Raw genomic sequence first — 21665 nt, 5'->3', positions numbered from 1 at the left:
AAAAGTGATGGTTAGATAAGAAGTAGGCATGTTAGAGCAGGCAGATAGCTAGATATGAGCAGAGAAAGGGGGACACAGAAAAAATGGCAGGAATTGGGCAGAAAGGAGGGGCACAGGCCAAATGCAGGAAACCACACATCATGTAAACACCAGGGGTCCCTGGGCAGAGAAAGAAAAGCAGGAACCTTTGGGCTGATAAGGGATCATGCTTTTGGGGGTGACAAGTGGCCTGGAGAAGAACAAAGAAAGGTGAAAAAAGGCAGGAATTTCTAGTGTCCGAATGTAACCTTTTGCTCATTATGCCCTCATTTCAATAAAATTAGCCTTGCAGACCAGAAGTACGCATCATGCACTGACTCAGTGACACTTCCGATCCAGACTGAATAAGGACAAAAATCCCTCTCCCTCTGGGAAGGTGGAGTTGGGATGATAATCAGGGAATACGACACCAAACCCTTCCCTCCCCAATGAATATTCCGCCCATTCATTGTTACACTCTATGTAGCTAATTTGCCAAAGAAACTCAGGGCAGCCGCTCACCTGAGCCTGCCCGCTCTCCCCCTGAGAGTGTATTATCCATCCTTTAATAAATCCTCACTTTACCTTTTTTAACCAGTACATGTTGTCTCTGAATTCTTCCTGGGATGGGACAAGAACCTGGAAAACCGGTTGCATCCACCGGCAACAGGCAGAAGTTGTATTACCTTCTATGACCTACCGTTGGAAGTCTTATACTGTCACTTGCACTGTACTTCAGACTTCCTAAATCTCTTTTAGTCTGAAGGCATGTTGAATTGTTAGTCAACTATGTTGGCTTGGGGAAAAACACAGGTCTTTGAAAGTCTTGAATTTATTTTAAGGAAAACAGTTTAGCAGGTAGTTTAATTTGGAGGGGGAAAATATGTTTTGTTTGGAAGGAATGAACTGAAGGAGTTTGTTTTTCACTTTGGCATAAAGAGTTCTTGAGTTCATCACAAAATGAACCCAAGTGGCTGCTTCTCTGAGCCTTAGTTATTCCTTTAAAAGCATAGAAAACTAACAAAATGTAGTAAGACAAACCCTATTTAAAATTTTCTATTGAAACCTTTTTATGTATGCTCAAATCCCACCTCAAGTATTGTAGGATATGCAGGTTCTTGCCTAACCCCTTAAGACAGTCGTTCCTCATTGAATCAGACCTGGAGTAGTGTCCAAGTAACGTTTTGGGCCAGGGAGGTGGGGTGTTTTAACCATATCCTTGTCTCTGTGGGGTTCTAGGACTGAAGTAACTGACCCATTAACAATGGGAGAAAGCCTATTAAAAAAAAAAAATCAGTCAGATTTAGCCAGATTGAGAAGGCTTGGGTTTTCCAATGTCAAATGTTTTCCACACCACCAAGCAACTCAGTTCTCAGCAGACATTAGCTGAGTGTCCTGCAGATTTAACTCAAGTCTGTCACTATCTACCTGGAGACAGCATCAGATCCCACCTGTTAAGGGCTCAGTCCCACAAGACTGCCCCCACTTCAGATGCCAGTCATAAGTCTAGGTTGGTACATGTGCTGACTGACTGACTGACTATAAAGTAGTTTTTGAATCAGCTATAAATGAGGTTCCAATAACCCCCTTCTCAGGCTTATAGAACTTAGGAAACCAGTTTCCTTTTGTTTACCGATTTTTAAAGGATACAGATGAACAGCCAAATGAAGAGGTATGTAGGGCAGGTCCAGGAGAAGTGGAGTTTCCATGCCCTCTCTGGGCCTGCCACTGTCCCAGACCTTCCATGTGTTCACCAACCTGGAAGCTCTCTGAATCATCCTTTTAGGTTTTTATGGAGGCTTCATTGCAAAGACACAACTGGTTAAATCATTGGCCTTACTGGTTGAGCTCGATCTCTAGTCTCTCCCCCTCAGGGGTGATGGGACTGAAAATTACAAACTTCTAATCATGTGGTTGGTTTCCCTGGCAACCAGCACCCATCCTGAGGTTACCTAAGGGCTTTCCAAAAGTTACCTTATTAACGTACAATAGGTCCCTTTTTTTTGAAGGTTCAAATGCTTTTTTTTTAAATTGAAGTATAGTTGATTTACAGTGTTTCTGGTGTAACAGCATAGTGATTCATTTATACATATGCATACTCCTTTTCATCTTCTTTTTCATTATAGGCCATCATTACAGGGTATTGAATATAGCTTCCTCTGCTAGACAGTAGGACTTTACTGTTTATCTGTTTATATATAGTAGTTATTATCTGCAAATCCCAACCCTCCATTTCCCCCCTCCCCTGGTAACCATAAGTTTGTTTTCTATGTCTGTGAGTCTGTCTCTGTTTTGTAAATAAGTTCATTTGTGTCCTGTTTTTTAGGTTTCACATATAAGTGATATCATATGGCATTTTTCTTTCTTTCTGGCTTACTTCACTTAGTATGATGTTCTCCATGTCCATCCATGTTGCTCCAAATGGCATTGTTTTATTCTTTTTTATGGCTGAGTAGTAGTCCAGTGTGTGTGTGTGTGTGTGTGTGCGCGCGCGCGTGCGCGTGCACACAGATACATACACACACACATATATATATACCACATCTTCTTTAACCAGTCATCTGTCAATGGACATTTAGGTTGCTTCCATGTCTTAGCTATTATAAATAATGCAGCTATGAACATTGGGGTGCATGTATCATTTCAAATTAGAGTCTCCTCCAGATATATGCCCAGGAATGAGATTGCTGGATCATAGAGTATGTCAGTTTTCAGTTTAAGGAATCTCCATACTGTTTTCCGTAGTGGCTACACCAAACTACATCCCCACCAACAGTGTAGGAGGGTCCCCTTTTCTCCACACCCACTCCAGCATATATCATTACAACAATAGAACTTTATTACGCTCCTCACTTAGGAAATTCCAAGAGTCATAAAAGCTCTGTGCGAAGAACTGGGACTAAGACCGAATATGTTATTCATTTCTTGTTATAAATCACAATATCACAGGTTTCTACATTAGCTTTCTGTTCTTTTTCTCATTTACCAAACACAAGGTCATGGAAGTTATCAAAGAGTATGGATAATAAAAAAGTAAAAAAATACTTTTAGAAAATAAGTGTGATAAAGTGAGTATAACAGGATGGTAGTGTAATAGTGCTTCATTGTCGTTTTTTTGACTAAGAGAATTTGGTTTGCTTCATGGAATTATGTAGGGAAAGTGAAGAGGGAATGAAAAGGAGGAAATAACAATTTAACAAACAAATAATATTCTTAAAAAGGGAGTAAAAATAGATTTAAGCCACCTTAACTTTGAAGTTGAGGTTCTCCTCTAGTATACCCTTCTCTATTCAGTTAAAAATCATTTTGTTAAGTGCTTATCCTTATCAACTTGCTCCTCTTTTTTTTTTTTTTTTTTCATACTTAGATCTTTTAATGAACACTGACCATTGTAAGCGTCCCTTCAGAATAACCTTTGTACCAGGCTAAAGTAGCTGCTCACAGAATTAGGGCTTAGTTGTTCAGCACACTGCCCTTGCTTTCTCTCTCGTTTCCTCTTCTTAAAACAGATTTTAGGACTTCATATTAAAGGATAGTGACTAATAGCAAAATTTACAGAAATAAGTCTTGGTCCGATATAATGAGAGAGAGAAATTTGAAAAGCAAGACAGTAAAGGCTTCGTCTTACATGCATTGTTTACACAGGAAAGCTAATGAAAGTAATAGACGCTCCCTCAGTCATAGATTACACTGAATTGTTAGAAAAGAGCATTTCTGACTGAATAATATTTCACTGTAAATTTTAGCTTTTCTTACTCTTTAAGGTGTACTTGTGCTCCACAAACTATTCTAAAAATAATTTGAGAATTTACTTCTGGAATATGTGACTCACTACTTGTATAAATAGCCATTATTAATTTAAATGTACTTATTTCATCATACCTGGTTTCTCTTTGGGGTAGTAAATGCTGACAGATCAAGATGGCTAAGCCCCACAATTCAGGAACATTCTTACCTCTGGGAAAGTAAGATGAGGCAGTCAAGATAAGACACACAGGAAGTTTCAAAGGTATATTGGTAATATTCTCTGTCTTAACAATGAGTGTTCATTTTTCCTTTATTCTTAATGATTCAGGGCGTAGGAATGGGGAAGGGACTTTATCCTATAGAATAATCATCAATATATGTAAATATAAAACATATTTGTTACAGAATTATTTATAATCTTAATAAGGTCAAAAACATTCTGTCTATAATAATAGTAGAATGATTAAATGATGATACTTTCATTGGATGAAACATTACAGCCCATTGAAAATACGTAACTTTTAACTTGAGAAAGTACTTCTGGAACAGTCAAAAATAGGGTTAAGAATGTATAGCATGATTCCACTTTTGCTTCAGATCTATGTATGCACCTTTAAAAAGATGGGGAAATTATGCAAGTACATTTTTAGAATTTGCACTTAATATTTGCTTGTATATTCCATTTTTGTATGAGGAATATAGATTATGTAATCAGGGAAATGTTTCAATAAAGACGTCATTTGCTGACCAGTTGAGTTAGGACAGAAAATGGCTCAGTGATTTAACATAAACATCCAAATGCAGGGTGCATTACAGACAACATAGCAAACTAGATAAAGTGAACAACTCTCGCAATGAAGATGACTAAAATGCTGGATAAATATTGGAAAGAATGTTTACACATCTAGCTCATCTATCAGGGAAATTGAGAAACTGCAGAGGTAAAAAAGTAAAACCTGTGAGGTAAATGAGCGGTGCCTATCAACACGAATGAATCTCAGAAACGTGGAGCCAAGACAAGGAAGCAAGTCACACAAGAGTACATAAAGCATGATCCTGTTTATATGCTCAAAAATATGCAGGTGAACAATATTTTAGGGATACATGTAGGTAAAACTAAGAAAAAATAAGAAAATCATACAATACAGAATTCAGGAAAGTAGTGCCTTTTTTGAGGAGGAAAAGATGAGATCTTGGATGAACCCACCATGAACTCTTAAGACAGAAGTAACATTCTCTCTTAAGCAGGTATTATGTTCCCAGTGTTCATCATTTTTTAAAATTGCATATACACCTTATACCACTCTTTTATATGAGTTTCACAAAAATTTTTTCAATTGTATATGCAGAGTATTTAAATTCTATGGGAGAAGTGGTGATAAGGAAATTAAGTTAAGTACGTGGATCTTGTTGGTAGTTCAGTTTCTTGTTTGAGGTTTTGGACTGAAGAGCTCCTGGGGAAGTTTGTGCTCTCCCGTTACTGACACTTACTGTACTCTGAAACTGAAGTGGTATAAAGACTCATTCAGCTAAGCCCTAGTCACCAAACTCCATGCATATCAGAGCCATACAAAGCAAGAACTGCCTGCGCGTGCGCGTGCGCGCGCGCGCACACACACACACACACACACACACACACACACACGGCTTATTTCTATGTACTATTTTTTCTGTTGCTCTTATAACTTGAGTTTTTTTCTTCCTTTCTTAGCTTTCAATATTTTTGTTATGTAGGAAGGCTGTTGATCTACACACAATGTTAGGTTTATACCCTTACTGAGTTATCCTATTACTTGTAAACGTTTTTAATTCCTATTGGATTGCCTACCTGTGTAATTGTTTTATCTGCAAATAGTTTTCTTATTCTTTCCTTTATGATATTTACACCTTATTTCTTTCTGTCATCTAATTGTACTTGGTTGGTACCTCCACGACACTAGAGAACAGTGGGGCTAGTGAACATCCTTGTTTCGGGGCTTAACGGGAATGTTCTGGTGTTTCCTCATTAAACTTTTGCTGCTGTTGTTGCATTCTTTTTTTACTGAAGTAAAGTCATTCTACAATGCTGTGTCAATTTCTGGTGCACAGCATAATGTTTCAGTCATGCATATACATACGTTTGTTTTCATTAAGCTTTACACTAGTTTTGGGATTGAGATAGATATATTTTATCATGCTGAAGAATTATTCACCTACCACATTTTGGTGAGAAATTTTATTAAGAATGTATATTAAGTTTAGGTGTTAATCAGCCTGACGTAAGTGCTACTCCTAAAATGTGGTAAGGAGTACACAGTTGTCTCCATGAAGTATATTTGCAAAAACAAAGAAAGAAAAAGGAAAAAAAGAAATGAAAAAAATTAACCCTGAATTTAATGAAACCTCTACAGCAGTAGTTCTCACCAGGTGAGACATTTGGCAATGTGTGGAGATATTATTGGTTGTCACAACAGGGAGAGAGGGTGTTACTAGCGCCTAGTGGGTGCCAGTGGTGCTGCTAAAAACATCCTAAAATGTCCAGAGCAACCCCCACAATAAAGAATTATCTAGCCCAAAATGTCATGTGCTGAGGTTTGGAAACCCTTTTCTAGATCTCATTACTGGTTTACAAGAAATGTCAGGGATATAGGAACATAACGCTAGATCACCAAGAGGGTCATCAGTGCCGTTCATAATATGAGAAATTCTACAAGGCAAATGACCTGGTTTCTTCAACATATGAATGGCATGAGGAGGAGAACGGAAAGAAAGAAGAATTATTACAGATTAAAAGAGATGCCAACCAAATGCAATATAGTACTACCCATTTTATATAACGGACTTCAGCATCTGAAACTTGGGTACCTGTGGGGGTCCTGGAACCAGTTCCCTGCAGATACCCAGGGACAACAGGACAACTGTATAGATCTTGTTTGGATCCTCATGCAAATAAGACATTTCTGTAAAAATAAGAGAAATTTAAGTTGGGGGATACACGAAACAAGGTTGGCAAAATGTCAATAATTATTGGAGCTGGGTGATGGAGATTCATTATACTTGCCTACTTTTGTCTTTGCTTAAAGATTTCCATAATAACGGGTTTTATTAAAGTGGATATTGAATTTCTCTAGATTAAGTTTCAGTGACAACAATGAAAATATGACTTTTCTCTTCTGATCCTTTGAAATAGTGAATTGTAATAATACATTTCCTAATATTAAATTCTCTGTATTCCTAAAATAAGCTTCCCTTCCTCACGGTATTATTGTTATTTTAATATACTGCAGGATTCTGTTTGCCAACATTTTTTCAGCATATCTGCATTGATACTCATAAGTGAGACTGCTGTGTAGTTTTCTTTTTTCTGTTGCTCTTGCCAAATTTTAGTATCAGTGTTATTCTAACTTCATAAAAAGACTTTGTAAGCCTTTTTTTAAAAAAAAAAAACTCTCTGGAACTTTAAAGATACAAGCTAATTTAAATACAAAGAAGCTGGCTACTCTCTGTTAACTTTAGACGTTGGAATAGTGCATCTTTAGAAAAGAACACTGATACCTCATTTTCTCCTTCCTCTGAGTGTTTCCTAAATGAATGAACATATTCTGGTGCGACTATCAGAGCTTATGGGCTATATTCTCAGTGACTTTATCAAAAGCTTTATGCAGACTGTCAGCCTTGTTTATTAGGCTCCTTTTTAAAGCAGGTTAGGCTCACTGCAACACTGAGCAGAAGGACAAAGATTTCTTACATACTCTGCCCCACACATTCGCAGCCTCCCCCGTTATTAACATTTCCCACCAGAGGGGTACATTTGTTGGAATTGTTGAGCCAGTATTGACATACCATTATCATCCTAAGTCTATAACTTATATTGGGGTGCACTCTTGGTGCTGTACACTGTGTGGGCTTGGACAAATTTGTAACATGTATCCACCATTATAGTATTATAGTATCATACAGAGTAGTTTCACTGCCCTAAAAATCCCCTGAATTCCACCTGTTCATTCCCCCTGGTGGTCCAAACCCCTGGTGACCACTGCTCTTCTACCGACTGCATGGTTGCATAGTGCCACACGCTCAACTTTGTTCTTCTCTTTCAATATTGTGTTGGCTATTCTGTTTCTCTTGCCTATCCATGTAAAGTCCAGAATCAGTTTGGTAATATCCACAAAATAACTCGCTGGAACTTTCATTGGAATCTCATTGAATCTATAGATCAAGTTGGAAAGAACTGACATCTTGACAATATTGAGTCTTCCTATCCAGGAATAGAGTCTGTCTGCGTTTATTTAGTTCTACTTTGATTTCTTTGATCAGAGTTTTCCTCATGCAGATCATGTACATATTTTGTTAGTATTCTACCTGGGCATTTCATTTTCAGGACTGCTAATTAAATGGTATTATGTTTTTAATTTCAAATACCACTCGTTCATGGCTGGAATATAGGAGGAAATCAGTTGACTTGTATATGTTAACCTTGTACCCTGCAACCCTGCTGTAATCGCTTGTTAGTTCCAGGAGTTTTCTTGGTCTGTTCTTTCAGATTTTCTACGTAGACAATCATATCATCTGTGAACAAAGATATATATCTTTTGTTTATTTTTTTAGTCTAATAGCATTTCTAGGACTTCAGTTATGATGTTGAAAGGGAATAGTGAAAGAGGACGTGCGTGATTTGTTCCTAAACTTACCAGGGAAGCTTCTACTTTCTTATCAAGTATCATGTTGGCTACAGTTTTACTGTAGATATTCTTTATCCATTTGAGGAAGTGCCCCTCTATTCTTAGTTTGCTGAGAATTTGTTATGAGTGGGTGTTGAATTGCATCAAATGCTTCTTCTGCATCTACTGATAAGTTAATATGATTTTTATTTACCTGTTCATGTAATAATTACATTGACTGATTTTCAGATGTTAAACCAGCATACCTGGGATAAAGCCCACTTAGTTACGGTGTATAGTTCTTTTTATACATTGTTGGTTTCAATTTACTAATACTTTGTTGAGGATTTTTGCATCTGTGTTTATGAGAGACATTTGGGCTTTAGGGTTTTTTTTTCCTTGTAATGTCTTTGGTATAGAATAATGTTCACTTCATAGAATGAGTTAGGAAGTCCCTTTTTTGTATAGATACACGTTCCTGACCTGTATTATTCTCCTTCTTTCTAAAGAACTTCGTTTAACATTTCTTGCAAGACAGGTCTACCAGCAACAAATTCCTTCAATTTTTGTTTGTCTGAGAAAATCTTTATTTCTACTCGCTTTTGAAGAATTTTATGGTACAGATTTCTAGATTGGTTGCTTTTTCTCTCAACACTTTAAATATTTCACTCCACTCTCTTATTTGCATTGTTTCTGAGGAGAACTTGGATGTAATTCTTTGCTTCTTTATAGGGAAGGTGCTTTTTCCCTCTGGCTTATTTCAGGAGTTTTTCATTTTCTGTAGTTCAAAAATGATATGCCTAGGTGTAGCTTTTCTGCCGTTTATCCTGCTTCGTGTTTTCTGACTTTGTATCTGTTGTTTGATGTCTGACATTAATTTGTGGCCATTCTTAGTTATTACTGTTTGAAATACGTCTTCTATTCCTGTCTCTCTTTCTTCTGGTATTCCCATTATGCATATATTATACCTTTTAGAGGTGTATGTTCTGTTCTGTTTTTTTCCAGTCCTTTTTTGTTTGCTTTCTAATTTTGGAGGTTTCTATTGAGATATCCTCAAGCTCAGAGATTCTTTCCTTAGACATATCCAGCCCACGGATAAGCCCATCATAGACAGTCTTCGTTTCTGTTATGTGTTTTTTACCTCTTTTTGGTTCTGATCTCTTTGATTTTCTTTTGGTTCTTTCTTAAAATTTCCATCTCTTCTTTCATCACTCATCTATTTTCCCATGCTGTGTATTTTGTTCATTAGAGCTCTTGGATATTAACCAAAGTTGTTTTAAATCACCAGTCTGATAATTCCAACATCCTGCCTTATCTGATTCTTACTCCTTTGTTCCTGTGTCCTCTGTCTCTTCAACTTTGGTTTTTGCCTTTTAGTATGTCTTGTAATTTTTTTCTCGATAATCAGGCATGATGTACTGGTAAAAGGCACTGCTGTAAATAAACCTTTAGAAATGTGACGGTAGGCTGTCGGGGAGGGGGAATGTTCTGTAGTCCTATGATTAGGTCTCAGTTTTTTAGTGAGCCTGTGTCTCTGACCTGTGTGTGTACTTGCACTTCTCAGTCCCCTCCCTTCCCACCCCTTGGCAGGGCGAGATAGCTAGAGTGGGCTGGAGCTGGGTACTTCCCTTGCCTCAGGTCAGTCATGCACTGATAAAACTGTAGTGGGTTAGGCTCTGGTTAAATAGTTTCTCCTGAGGCAGACCTTGTTAAGAACAGAATGCTCTGGCCTACCTCAGAGTGGTTCTTTTACCCCTCTGCTGACTGTGCCTCTTACTGCTGTGGGGAAGAGTCCAGACAACTTACCTGATTTGTTAGGTTTGTAATTAAGTATTTAATACAAATAAGTACTTTTTTAAAGTACATTTGCAGTTTCCTAAAAAGATAAACATAATCCTGTTCTTAGATATTTATGCAAATGATGAAAACTAATATCCGCACAAAAACCTGCACGTGAACTTTTATAAACTTTATGCATAATTGCCAAAACTTGGGAACAACCAGATGTCCTTCAGTAGAGAAATGAATAAACAAACTGGTACATCCAAACAATGGAATATTACTCAGTGATAGGAAAAGAAAAAAAGAGAGCTCTCAAGTCATGAAAAGATGTGGAGGAACTTCAAATGCATATGGTTAAGGGAAGGAAACCCATCTGAAAAGGCTATGTGCTACACAATTTCAACTATGTGACATTCTAGAAAAGGCCAAACTTTGGAGACAGTAAAAGAATCGGTGGTTGCCAGGGATTGGGGAGGGGATGAATAGGTGGAGCACAGGGGATGTTCAGGGCAGAGAAATTATTCAGTATGATATTATAATGATGGATTCATGACATGCATTTGTCCAAAGACACAGAACTGTACAACACAGTGAGCCCTAATGTAAACTGTAGGCTCTAGTTAGTAATAATGTATCAGTTCTAGCAAAGGTTCCACACTGATGCAAGATGTTAATAATAGGAGGAACTGGATATGGGGAGAGGGAGTCAACTTAAACATGTTGTAAAAACTAGTCTGTTAATTTTTTATAAGTACTTCATTCAGTTCAAGTGCACTCGATTATGTGAAATAATTTTTATTGTGAATAAAAACCTTAAGATTGTTAGGTGTTTTACTTATGAAATCTAAATCGTTGAAGCATTTCAGCACTACTTACATTTTCTGTGATTCTGTAAATGAGCCAGAGTTTATGTTGAAATTCCTTATTGCTTTCTTAAGAAATAGAGTGGTATAGAGTATTGATTTTGCATGTGTGTGGTTAAATAATTTAGAGCAAGGATTTTGCATATTAGAAATCTTTCCAAATACTATAATAGCTAAAGTAATATGGGATGTTTGTCTTGATTCTTATAAATTCTTTATAATATAAAATAACTTTATTTCACTGATTCTAAGATATCTATTCGAGGACATTTGAGCCTCTGAAATCAATATGTCTCTTATAATCAGTGACATCTTAGACTCAGTGAAATGTGATGTCTAGTAAGTCTTCAGGAAAACATATTTAATTTAATCATTGTTACAGAATCGTTGCAATTACTGAATGATATTATGGGATCATCCCGATTTCCGTCATGTCTGCCTTTCAGATGCTCTTTGTGTGGGTATGTGTGCAGCCATCCTCCTTCTTTGAAGTCTCACATGTGGAAGCATGCCAGTGACCAAAATTACAACTACGAACAAGTGAACAAGGCGATTAATGATGCAATCTCACAAAGCGGCAGGTATTTGATCTTACTGTTATATAAATAAATTATTGCTATTTATAATTATATAGAAATTAAAGCGTTAGGATTAAATCTACTAGTCCACATTATAACCAACTCAAGGTGTGATGTGTTTTGTTTTGTTTTGAAGAGTTCTGGGGAAATCCCCAGGAAAGGCTCTATTAAACAGCAGCGAAGAAAGAGCCGATTCTCTCACCGGAAGCTCAGAAAATTTGGTGTCATCTTCATCCTCGGAGCTGATTTCCCAGGCTCCCAGCGAAGTTGTAGGTCCCAACGAGAATGAGAAACTGAGCCCTACAAGTAATACCTCATATAATTTAGAAAAAAACTCCAGTCTGGCCCCTCCTGGTATGGAGTATTGCGTTTTACTCTTCTGTTGTTGTATTTGTGGTTTCGAATCTACCAGCAAAGAAAATCTCTTGGATCATATGAAAGAGCACGAGGGTGAAATCGTAAACATCATCCTGAATAAGGACCACAACTCAGCTCTGCCCACAAATCAGATGCAGTAATGACCTGACGAGGGAGACGGTGGAAGAGGAATCCTTGGAACCACAGTTTCACCTTTGCGCTGCCCAGTAGCTTACTAGACACAGAAGAAGCAGTTGGTGTGATTTTGAGGAAATGACAGCTGTGACTTTGGAACCAAATTTGTAATGTAATGAAAGGAATTCTGAATGGATAAGGGGGTAAAAATATTTAAATGCTTTGAGAGAGGGAAAGCAGGTTGAGGAGGCAGCAAAGATGTAATCTTACAATAACCCTCTGTTACCTCTTCTTAGTTTGAGTGTATTTATTAAAAGCTTATTATAGTGTAGAAATGCAAGCAAAAGAGTTAAGAAAGGGCTTTTCAGGAACTATTCTAAAACTTTGTTACGAGAGTGTCACAGTCTTAGGCGGAGCTTAGTTTTCTTCATTTTCAGTTTTTACATGAATGACAGGCCTCTTGTGAGAAATGGGAAGCAGGTGTCGGAGAGTTTCTTGGTGTCAGCAGGGAAAACATCATTAGAGGCCTTTGAGATGATCAACCTAAAACCTTTACCAAGACTGATAGGAACAAATCATATACTCAGTCTGGGATATATTGCTTTACTCTTTAAAAAGAAAGAAAGAAAAGAGACCTCTAAATCCAAATCTTGATTGTAAATAGGCATTTACAAAGTAAATTATTATCTTAAATTTACAGTGAATGTCTTGTGGGCAAAGGAGGAAAGAAGTGAATTCCCACCAGCCTCAAACCAAATCTCAAGGTTCATGAAAATGGTGCTGGTTGAGCACAGTGCACTTCTCAGAGGTTCTTTTCAGAGTGTTTGAGGGAGCACCCCAATTTTCTTAATGGTTATGTAGGCCTTCTAAAGCTCTCTTCTAAACTAAACCAAGGTTGTTACCTGAAAGAGTCTATTAAAATAGCAAAGAAGGAAAGTTTGCATTTGCTCATCAGACCTTAGAGTTAGTGTGAGCTGTTAAATAAAAATAATTTGGGGGAAGAGGCATGAAATTCAGAAGCCCCTTAAAATGAGTACTGCTATTGAGATGTTACTCCCTGGGGTTTATCTAGTTATACTTAGCATCAGAGGTATAACCAAACGTGGCTAAAATGTAGTTAAAACTTCAGGTTGTTTCTAAAACTTTTAATAACCAACAAACAACATTTGGCAAGTCTACACGGTTTCTCCCATCTAGGAAATTCCATTTTGTTAGTGTGCAATGGGACATTTGGAAAACCAACTAACAGTACTTTTGCATTAAAACTCACCATCAAATAGATATAATATCATTAATTACCCATTTTGTATAATGTATTTCAGAGGGTGAAGAGAACAGGGTTTTTTATTTTTTATTTTGCTTTAGCAGTTCTGATCATTTATTTATGCGTTGTTTTGTTTATGTAAATTCTGCCTACAAAGTCAAAAGGCAGCCGGTGCGCCATGCAGTGCGCCATCTTTGTGGTGCTCTCACTGAACTTGACTTCTGACATCCTGTAGAGCTGAAGCTGTGACTCTCAAAAGCTTAGAAAACATCAAAAACAGAATTTTTTGAATAGGATACTCTGTAGGCACGTTTTAGCAAACAGTTCTCTTCCCAAAGTCCAGGTATGAATTGAATGAATTAACATTTTTAAGATTGCATTAAGAACTATTTAAGCGGGGCCAGGCATCTTGAAACGTTGTCTGATTTGTTTTTTTAGTCTCATTTTGGTGATGCTATTTAAACAATTGATTGTAACTTTGCAACTCTTTAATTTAGGTAGCTTTAATTTATTTGTGAAAATTAATCCATTTCTGATATGTGGTTTTTAAAAGATAAAATGAATTTATATATTCTAAACTATATTCCCAAATCCACATGCAGTGGATTTTCTCATTTCTCCCCTTCTCAGAATTAAAACACAATTATATTTCATTTCAAATTCAAATAAAATATTTTAAATGGTTCCATTTTTATTATTAAATTATTGACACCCAGTCAATTTCTTCATTACTGGTAGCTGTAACTCAATGTCTCTTTATAAAAATCTATTGTTCTGAAAATTAACAACCTTAGAAGAAATTCATTTTATAAACTTTCCTTGGCTTTGATTTTATGTAATCGTTTGGAAAATACTAATAACCAGAAAACATTCCCAAAATTTTAGCAGTGAATTTTTAAGTTACTTTTCTTTGTTTTCTTAAACCACTTCCATTGTTACTTAAATTTTCCATTTGGAATCATGAATTTAAAGTTCCCCTAGCTCATGGGAAAAAGTTAACCCAGAAGTTCAAAAGTCTTTAAGTGTTCATCTAATTCTAGCCAAAGTTATCTCCAAAAGCTTCATCCTGTCCACAGGAGGAACCATATACGAAGGACCTTCCCATTGTGGTTTTGTGGCAAGCCTTAAGTTAACAGTGTCTCTACCAAGAAAATTGAGTATTTCTAAACATAATAATGAAGACTAAATATGCAATTTGAATTATAGAAGAGATAGGTATTAAAATAATCAGCAGAAATTCCCTTTATAGGAATAACATTTTACTTACTGGTACTAGGTCTTTTGCCATACAAAGCTCAAAGTATTTCTTTTCCATTCTGAACACTTAACAATTCTAGGATTTGATAGTGAAAATAATTTTTAAAACAAACTTACTGGATAAGGCAAAGGTGGGGAGGGGGAAGATGATGCTTTCTGATCATTATAAGTAATACTTTTCAGGGCTCTATCATTTTCTCTCTTTCTCTAATAGTCCAGAATATGGTTGATATCCCCAGTGTTCTGACAGTACCATGCCTATATTCCAGTTGATCTGTCGACTTCAAGTTCTGTGTCCAGCCGGTGCAATGTCGTGACACTGACTGAAGCCTTTGTTCTAGATCTTTAACATCTTCGAGGTAGTTATCAGTGGCTTCATTACTATTTTCTTTGTCGTCTCTCACAACGACTGGTGGGCACCTATGTTTACATTGTATCTTCCTGCAGTGTACTTGGCTTGACAAAGATAAGCAGGCTTCTCTATTGAGACTTATTATATTTTTAGTTTTCATAGACACTTATTTAATCTTTTTTTTATTGTACAGCAAGGTGCTCTAAGTAATAATCTATAAAATATATTTAATAGAAATTTGAGTTTGATATTCATGGACATGAATACATGTATTTTTTTAAGAAATAACTATTGTGTAACACTATGGCATTGCTTCTATAGCCAAAGTCTAAAAATTTCTGGAACACTGACATGTAAAGACTACAGTTAATTCTGACACTGTATCATTAAAATAGGATGATTTGCATTTTGTAAAATTATCCTGCACATCGAGCTGCATGCCTTAAAGCCTAAAACTCTAGGATTGTGTTCATGGTAGAACAGTTTATCTGTTCAGCAAACAGTGAAGCCAGGTCTACAGTGCTTCTTTAACTACCTTTGGAAATACTGTACAATGTTAGAATAATTTATTTTGCTTTACAGGAGTTTGTCATGTATTGACTTTAATATTGTATTTTGGTAATAAATTTTTTGTTAAAAACACTTGCCTCTAAGTTTTATTAACAAAAAGTCATATCCATCTTGCCTTGGAACTGGTGATTTAATCACTTAGAAAGTTGGGTTTAAATAATGAAGCACTTCCCAAGGGTTAAACAGGCTTATGATTAACATTTGGTAACGCATTAAACTATTGCTGACCAGCATTTAACTGTGTTCCACAAAGATAATTTTAAAAGCATTTAAATTGTTTTACTCATTTTAAAAATTCAGTCTACTTTAAAGTTTTTTTTCCTTGCTCCACAGTTCTTCATTTTATCTTCCAAATCACATCCTTGTATTAAATGCTTTAAATTCTGATATAGTCATAGTGCTAAAGACTAGCTCTGTTAATGACAGTTAGCATTTTGTACTTGCACAGACTTGTTGCATTGGCAAGCGAAGCTGCCACCGTCTGATTGTTATCACTGGTCTGCTTGCACATTTGTGCCCCAGAATCCTGGGCTACCTCAGCTGCAAGTGTCTCGAGTCCAGGTATTTCTTCCCAAAAGCTAAAATTCCTTGTCCTATCTCCCTAAGAGCAACAAAGTTATACCCCCTGTCTTTCAAGAGCCAAATCCCAACATTGTGTGCCCACTAAACTCCAGATAGTTGTACAGAACACAGCACAGAGGATCCAGAACATACGGTGCAATTCGGTAGCCACTGGTTATTCAGCACCAGAAATATGGCTAGGATGCTAAGTGTGCAACACACAGCAGCTCTGCAGACACAGTTCAAAAAATGTAAAGTACCTCATTAGGTAGTTTTTTATATGGATTACTTGTTGAAATGATGACATTTGGGATATTTTAGGTTAAATAAAATACACTACTATTAAAATTAATTTTACCTGTTTTTATTTTTTAATGCAGCTATTAGGAAATTTTTTGTTGCCTACATGGCTCACGTAGTATTTCTGTTTGACAGTAGAAGAGGGATTAGTAAACTTACAGCCCCTCGAATCTGGGCTGCCACCCATTTTTGTAAGTGAAGTCTTACTAGAACACAGCCATGCCTATTCGTTTTCGTGTCGTATATGGCTGTCTTCACAGTCTAACAGCAGCACCGGGTAGTTGTTACAGAGACCGCAAGGACCGCAAAGCCCGAATCATTAACTGCTTTAAGGAAATAGTTTGATAGAAAAAGTTTGCTGACCTCTGAACTAGAACAGTGGTATGATCAGTGCTGTAAAACTCCCAGAAAGAAGAAAGAAAAAACAACAAACTTCTTACAAAGAAGCGACTTCTTAGCGTGCTGTTTTATAACTAAATTACATTTCTCCCTGTGTAATTTTTATACAGCCCCATCCATCGTTTACGACTTCAGCCTCACTCGCTATTTCGTCACCTCTGCTCCTTAAAGCCAAACACGATTTGCTGAAAATAACAACACACATATACTAGATTAAATGATGGTGCTTTTTCCTCCTGACAACCCCCCAGTGTCGGTGGTACCCTGCACCCTTTCAGTGCTGTGGGCGCTACAGCTGCAGACGTGCTCACACCACGGGCATGTCCAACCGTGGTGGAAGGTAACCGTGGCAGCTAATCTCCTCCACTGCGGTGACACTTGACTGGCCTAATCCAGGATGTAAAGAAGAGTCTTAGATGCACCTCTTCGTGATGAACAGCTTGTCTGAGCCTAAACCTGTAGTTGGCTTTGATGGACAACTCTTGACCAAACGGGCAGGCCTAAGAGAAAGTCACAGCATTCGCCTACATAGATTCTTCCAAATCAAGCAGCAAAGATGTAAAATGAACATTTTTGGCCCTATAAATTCTCAGAGAATTTTCTGTTCTTAACTGGTGCCACACAATAGGTAGTATATTTTGGTTTATATCTTGGAATCCAAATGACTGTAAGACGCTTAAACCATTTCCAGAGTCCTACATGGGCAGCAAAATCCAGTTTGTATGTTGTGTTGAAGGACTGTAGACCTCATTTTCCTGCTGGTACATTAAGACATACACTGTATCTAGTTTTCTCATTTCAATCATGAAGTGTAAGATTATGACATACTTGGTTTTTTTATCTACGGAATTATTTTCCCTGTATGAGTAATTACTGCTTAAACTGCTTGTCTTACAAAAGTTGACTATAGTAGATTCTCCTCTGAATTAACAAGTTTAATTTTAGGCATCGAATATAAATTCCTACCAGTATAGAACAAAATCATCAGATGGTGGTGGTGTTCTGGTTCCTGACTCAGCCACATTTACGCCAGTTGTGCCACTTAATCCAGCTAGTAAAGGCACCATTCAGTAAGTCTGCAAAACTAAATGCAAAGGCAGGTCATTAATTCTGAGGTACGTGGGGCCTTTGTTGGAAAGGACACTACATGTTAGGTGGACACAGTTTTATTTACACGTATCAGAAAGTAATGAATCCTTGACCATGAGCTCAGACCCAACTGTTTCAATGTTTCTGATTTCTCAGCTTTATCCTTTGGTAAAAGGTAAAAGGGAATAACTATCCATTGCCACTGAGATCAGAAATAGTAAAAAAAAATTTTTTTTAATTATTATAAAGTATGTCATCCTAAATATGTACATAACAGAAAACTGTGACCTGAAGAGACCCACGTTTTTCACTGTTCAGGTCTTTTATTAGTACCTAATAGTGTTATTTAAAGGCTTATTGTCACTACTAAGCACATCTCCAGATTTCTGGTTTTTCTACTTGTCATTTTATTAATTTTAGTATCCATACTTCGGCAAAAATGGGGCTGCGTTTTACTGAAATAGACACATCAATCTACATCTTGCTCTTTTTGTTTATATCTGCAATCCTATTTAAATTCTGTATTTCCAACCACAAAAGGTGTTAGAAAAATCTATTTCAGGTTTATGAGAAAGAGTACAGCAGTGTAGGGTTCGTATCTTAAGCTGTGTTTATTTCTGATCCTCTACAGCTAACATTCTACAAAAAATAGTTCTGCTGAAAAAAGTAACTGTAGGAAACCAGTGGTTTCAAGGTTGTCTTCACCTGCTAAGCCCTTCTCCAGATGAAGCGTGAGAACACAGTCAGTGAGGCACAGTGCCTTTCCACGATGCTGAGACTGGAGTCCTTGCAGGGTGTCACTGTTCAGGTCAAAAACTCCAAAATGAGGCCCTTTAGAATCTGCACCCAGCTGGAGCAACCCTGTACTCAGTGTACAAGTGCTGAAAAAGGTTCCAGGGTACTGTGACACTTTTTAAAACTTGCCTTGTAATCACAGGAAAAACGGAAGCGTGCATTGTCCTAATGGGAAAGCAGTCACCATGACCCCTCCGAAGCGAGGGGAGGACATGCGTGGTGGACCGCCCGCCAGCCTGCACGCGGAGTGGGTATTGCTACCTCAGCTGGTTTGGAATATAGTTTGGTTTTACCTTTGTTAACCTCTTATAACCTCTTCTGTTTTCTGAAATGTAAAGTTGACAGCGTAATACCCACTTCAGAGAGGTATGTGCATTAAATGAAACCATCTATAAAATACTTGCTCCAGTTCTGACAGTTCTGAACAGTGCTTGGTCCTAAGCCATGTGCCCTTGAATAAGGCAACCAACCTTTTTTGGAGCCTCAGTTTCTTCATCAGTAAAACAGACGGTAACACTTACACCTTGCAGAGTTGTTGTGAAGATCAGCAACCATGCGTCTAAAGGGCCTGGCCATCTGGGAGTTCAGCGGTTCCTGTCACGATCTGCACATTCACTGTGTGTGTGTATGTGTGGGGTGGAGGTGGGGGGAATCAAATGCTCTTATAAATTGTGGTATCAAAGCTTCTTGTTACAGCCTTGGCAAGGAACCTAAGAACCATGCTGGTTTGTGTTCTCAGGAAGGATACTCAAAACCAAACAAAATATCCTATCCTTTAAAAGATATAAAAAAAGACAAACGTGGTTCATTAGTACCTAGAATATTGTACGCAATTCACATCACATCTAAAAAGATAACACTTGGTGGGAGAAAGTGTTAGAACACTGCCCTGTTACCATCATGTTAAGTTCTTACACTCATTTTCTCACACCTATAAACTGACATTAGGTCTCACTGTGTGAGAATGGGCCTCTCCCTAAAGAAGCCGATGAGTTGGCAGCATTGGCAGAACTTAGGCCCAAGGAGAGAGAATGGTACTTCAAACTGCATGCACTCAGTAAAACAGCCGATGGACCATTAGGGAGAGGAGAAGGTGAGAAATGGCCTGTCTCAGACCATGCGAGCCTCTCACACAGAAGTCAGTCTTTTCACCATCTCACAAGGACAGTTTCATCTAGAGGACTCTGGTTCAGGGCAGTCCTAATTCTGAAGTGTGTCTGCAAACCAGCCTCTTCATGTGGGATGCTGTCCTGTGGGTCCGGAGTGCAGACTAATGACTTAGATCCACCAAGCAGACTTACGATCAGGTAGGAAAACGTCAGAAGGGGCAAAGATAAAACCAAGTCAGCACTCGTGTTTAACCATCATCCACTGATGCAACTTACTCTTCAAAGACTGACTGGAACAAGAGAGCTTAGTAGCCATATTTCCAGCTATAAGTCACACCTTACAAAACAAAAAAGGACACGTGTGGAAGTAAAATACAAAGGACATAATTTCTAATTAAAACAAAACAAAATCTTAAAACAATTATATTCTTTTCTCATAAACAGAAGTGCCAGAATTGAACTCTAGCTGCACCCATACCCAGTTTTAGATACTCTAAGGGTTTGCTTTTGAAATTCAAGAGGACACCAGATCCTACCTACACAGCGACTGGCTTTTACATAGCATTTGTCAGCTGACTTACTTAAATACTTAATAAACATCTATTTACTGAGTTTCTAAATGCCCTCGAATGAGCTTTTCTAGAAAAACTTATCCAAGGAAATTAAACTTCCAGTTTTAAAGAAAGAAATTGTGTTTTTCCATAATGAGGGTGGGGATTACAACTAGGAAATCCGCATTTAGTAGACAATCAGATAATCAGATATCTTTTAGATTGATTTTGGACCCTTTACTAATACTAGTAACTATGAATTACTCTTGTTCTGAGTCGTAAGCCATTTCTACACACTAGCTTTATACAAGAATTCTCATACTGCCTGTGCTTACAGAGATTGTGATCATCAAAGACACAAGACTAATAGTCTACATGAAACAATACACATTCAACCTCAACCCTCAAAAGAAAGTACTTTTCATCTGAGTTGTGCCAAACACTGCCCGTTCCCCAACATTCATTCTTCTCACCCATGATGGTAGCATTTGTAGCTGGGTACCTACCAGTTAGACTGTTTCACAGTCTCCATTATAACTAGGTGAGGCCATGTCCCAAACAATGGCTAATGGGACACTAGTAGAAGTGACATATGAAACTTCTAGGCTGTGCCCTTACAATTAAGGGGAGTTCCATTTCCTTCCCGTCTCTTTTCTGCTGTTCTGTGAATGTGGTGCTGAGCCATCACTAACCACAAGAACAAGTGTGACACCTTGGTGACAGCAGAGCAATGAGAGAGAAAGACCCTGGGTCCCTGACGCTGTGGAACTGGACTGCTTACATGACAGAGAAATGGCTTGTGTTTTGAGGTAATATTTTAGCAACGTATCCTGTATCCTAATTAATACTGAATGCTCAGCCATTATTTCTAGCCTCTCCACACACACACACACACACACACACACACACACACACACACCCCTAGTGAAAATCTGTTAAAGAGAAAAGTTTATCTCCAGGATTCGGTCAGGGCTCCAACCACCAAAATTTAACCAGTATCAGCGTTTCAACCCTTTTTTCATTATCACCCACCTAGGGAGCCTTTTTTAGACTTTTTCCCCCTAATCACCCCCCACCATGAAATTTGAATACCTTAGATATCCTCTATATATGTGCTTTATCCATAAAAAGAGTACTTTTTTTTGCAACCCCCAAGAGCCAATTTTCTCCCTGGTGGGAGTTGGCAGTGGGGTAATAGCACCATGGAGAATGCATGCTTGTATAAATGAACTGGCTGATGACTGCTGTGAGAAGAGAAAGATACTGCAAATTTTGCTTCCTGGTATCTTGACTGAAAT

General features: G+C 37.6%; 1 protein-coding gene across 2 annotated transcripts in view; it reads left to right on the top strand.

The window, feature by feature from the left end:
• Positions 1-15635, top strand: part of ZNF507 (zinc finger protein 507) — a 35905-nt gene extending 20270 nt beyond the window's left edge. For both annotated transcript variants that reach the window (XM_006212200.4, XM_031672087.2), the window contains 2 exons: positions 11497-11631; positions 11765-15635. In XM_006212200.4, the coding sequence (XP_006212262.3) occupies positions 11497-11631; positions 11765-12146 (517 nt within the window). In that variant the 3' untranslated portion in view covers positions 12147-15635. The remainder of the gene's footprint in view (positions 1-11496; positions 11632-11764) is intronic.
• The last annotated feature ends 6030 nt before the right edge of the window (positions 15636-21665 follow it).

Source organism: Vicugna pacos, chromosome 9 (assembly GCF_048564905.1).
Source record: "Vicugna pacos chromosome 9, VicPac4, whole genome shotgun sequence".
NCBI lineage: Eukaryota > Metazoa > Chordata > Mammalia > Artiodactyla > Camelidae > Vicugna > Vicugna pacos.
The sequence above is the reverse complement of the archived record's forward strand: the minus strand, read 5'-3'. Positions and strand labels throughout refer to the sequence as shown.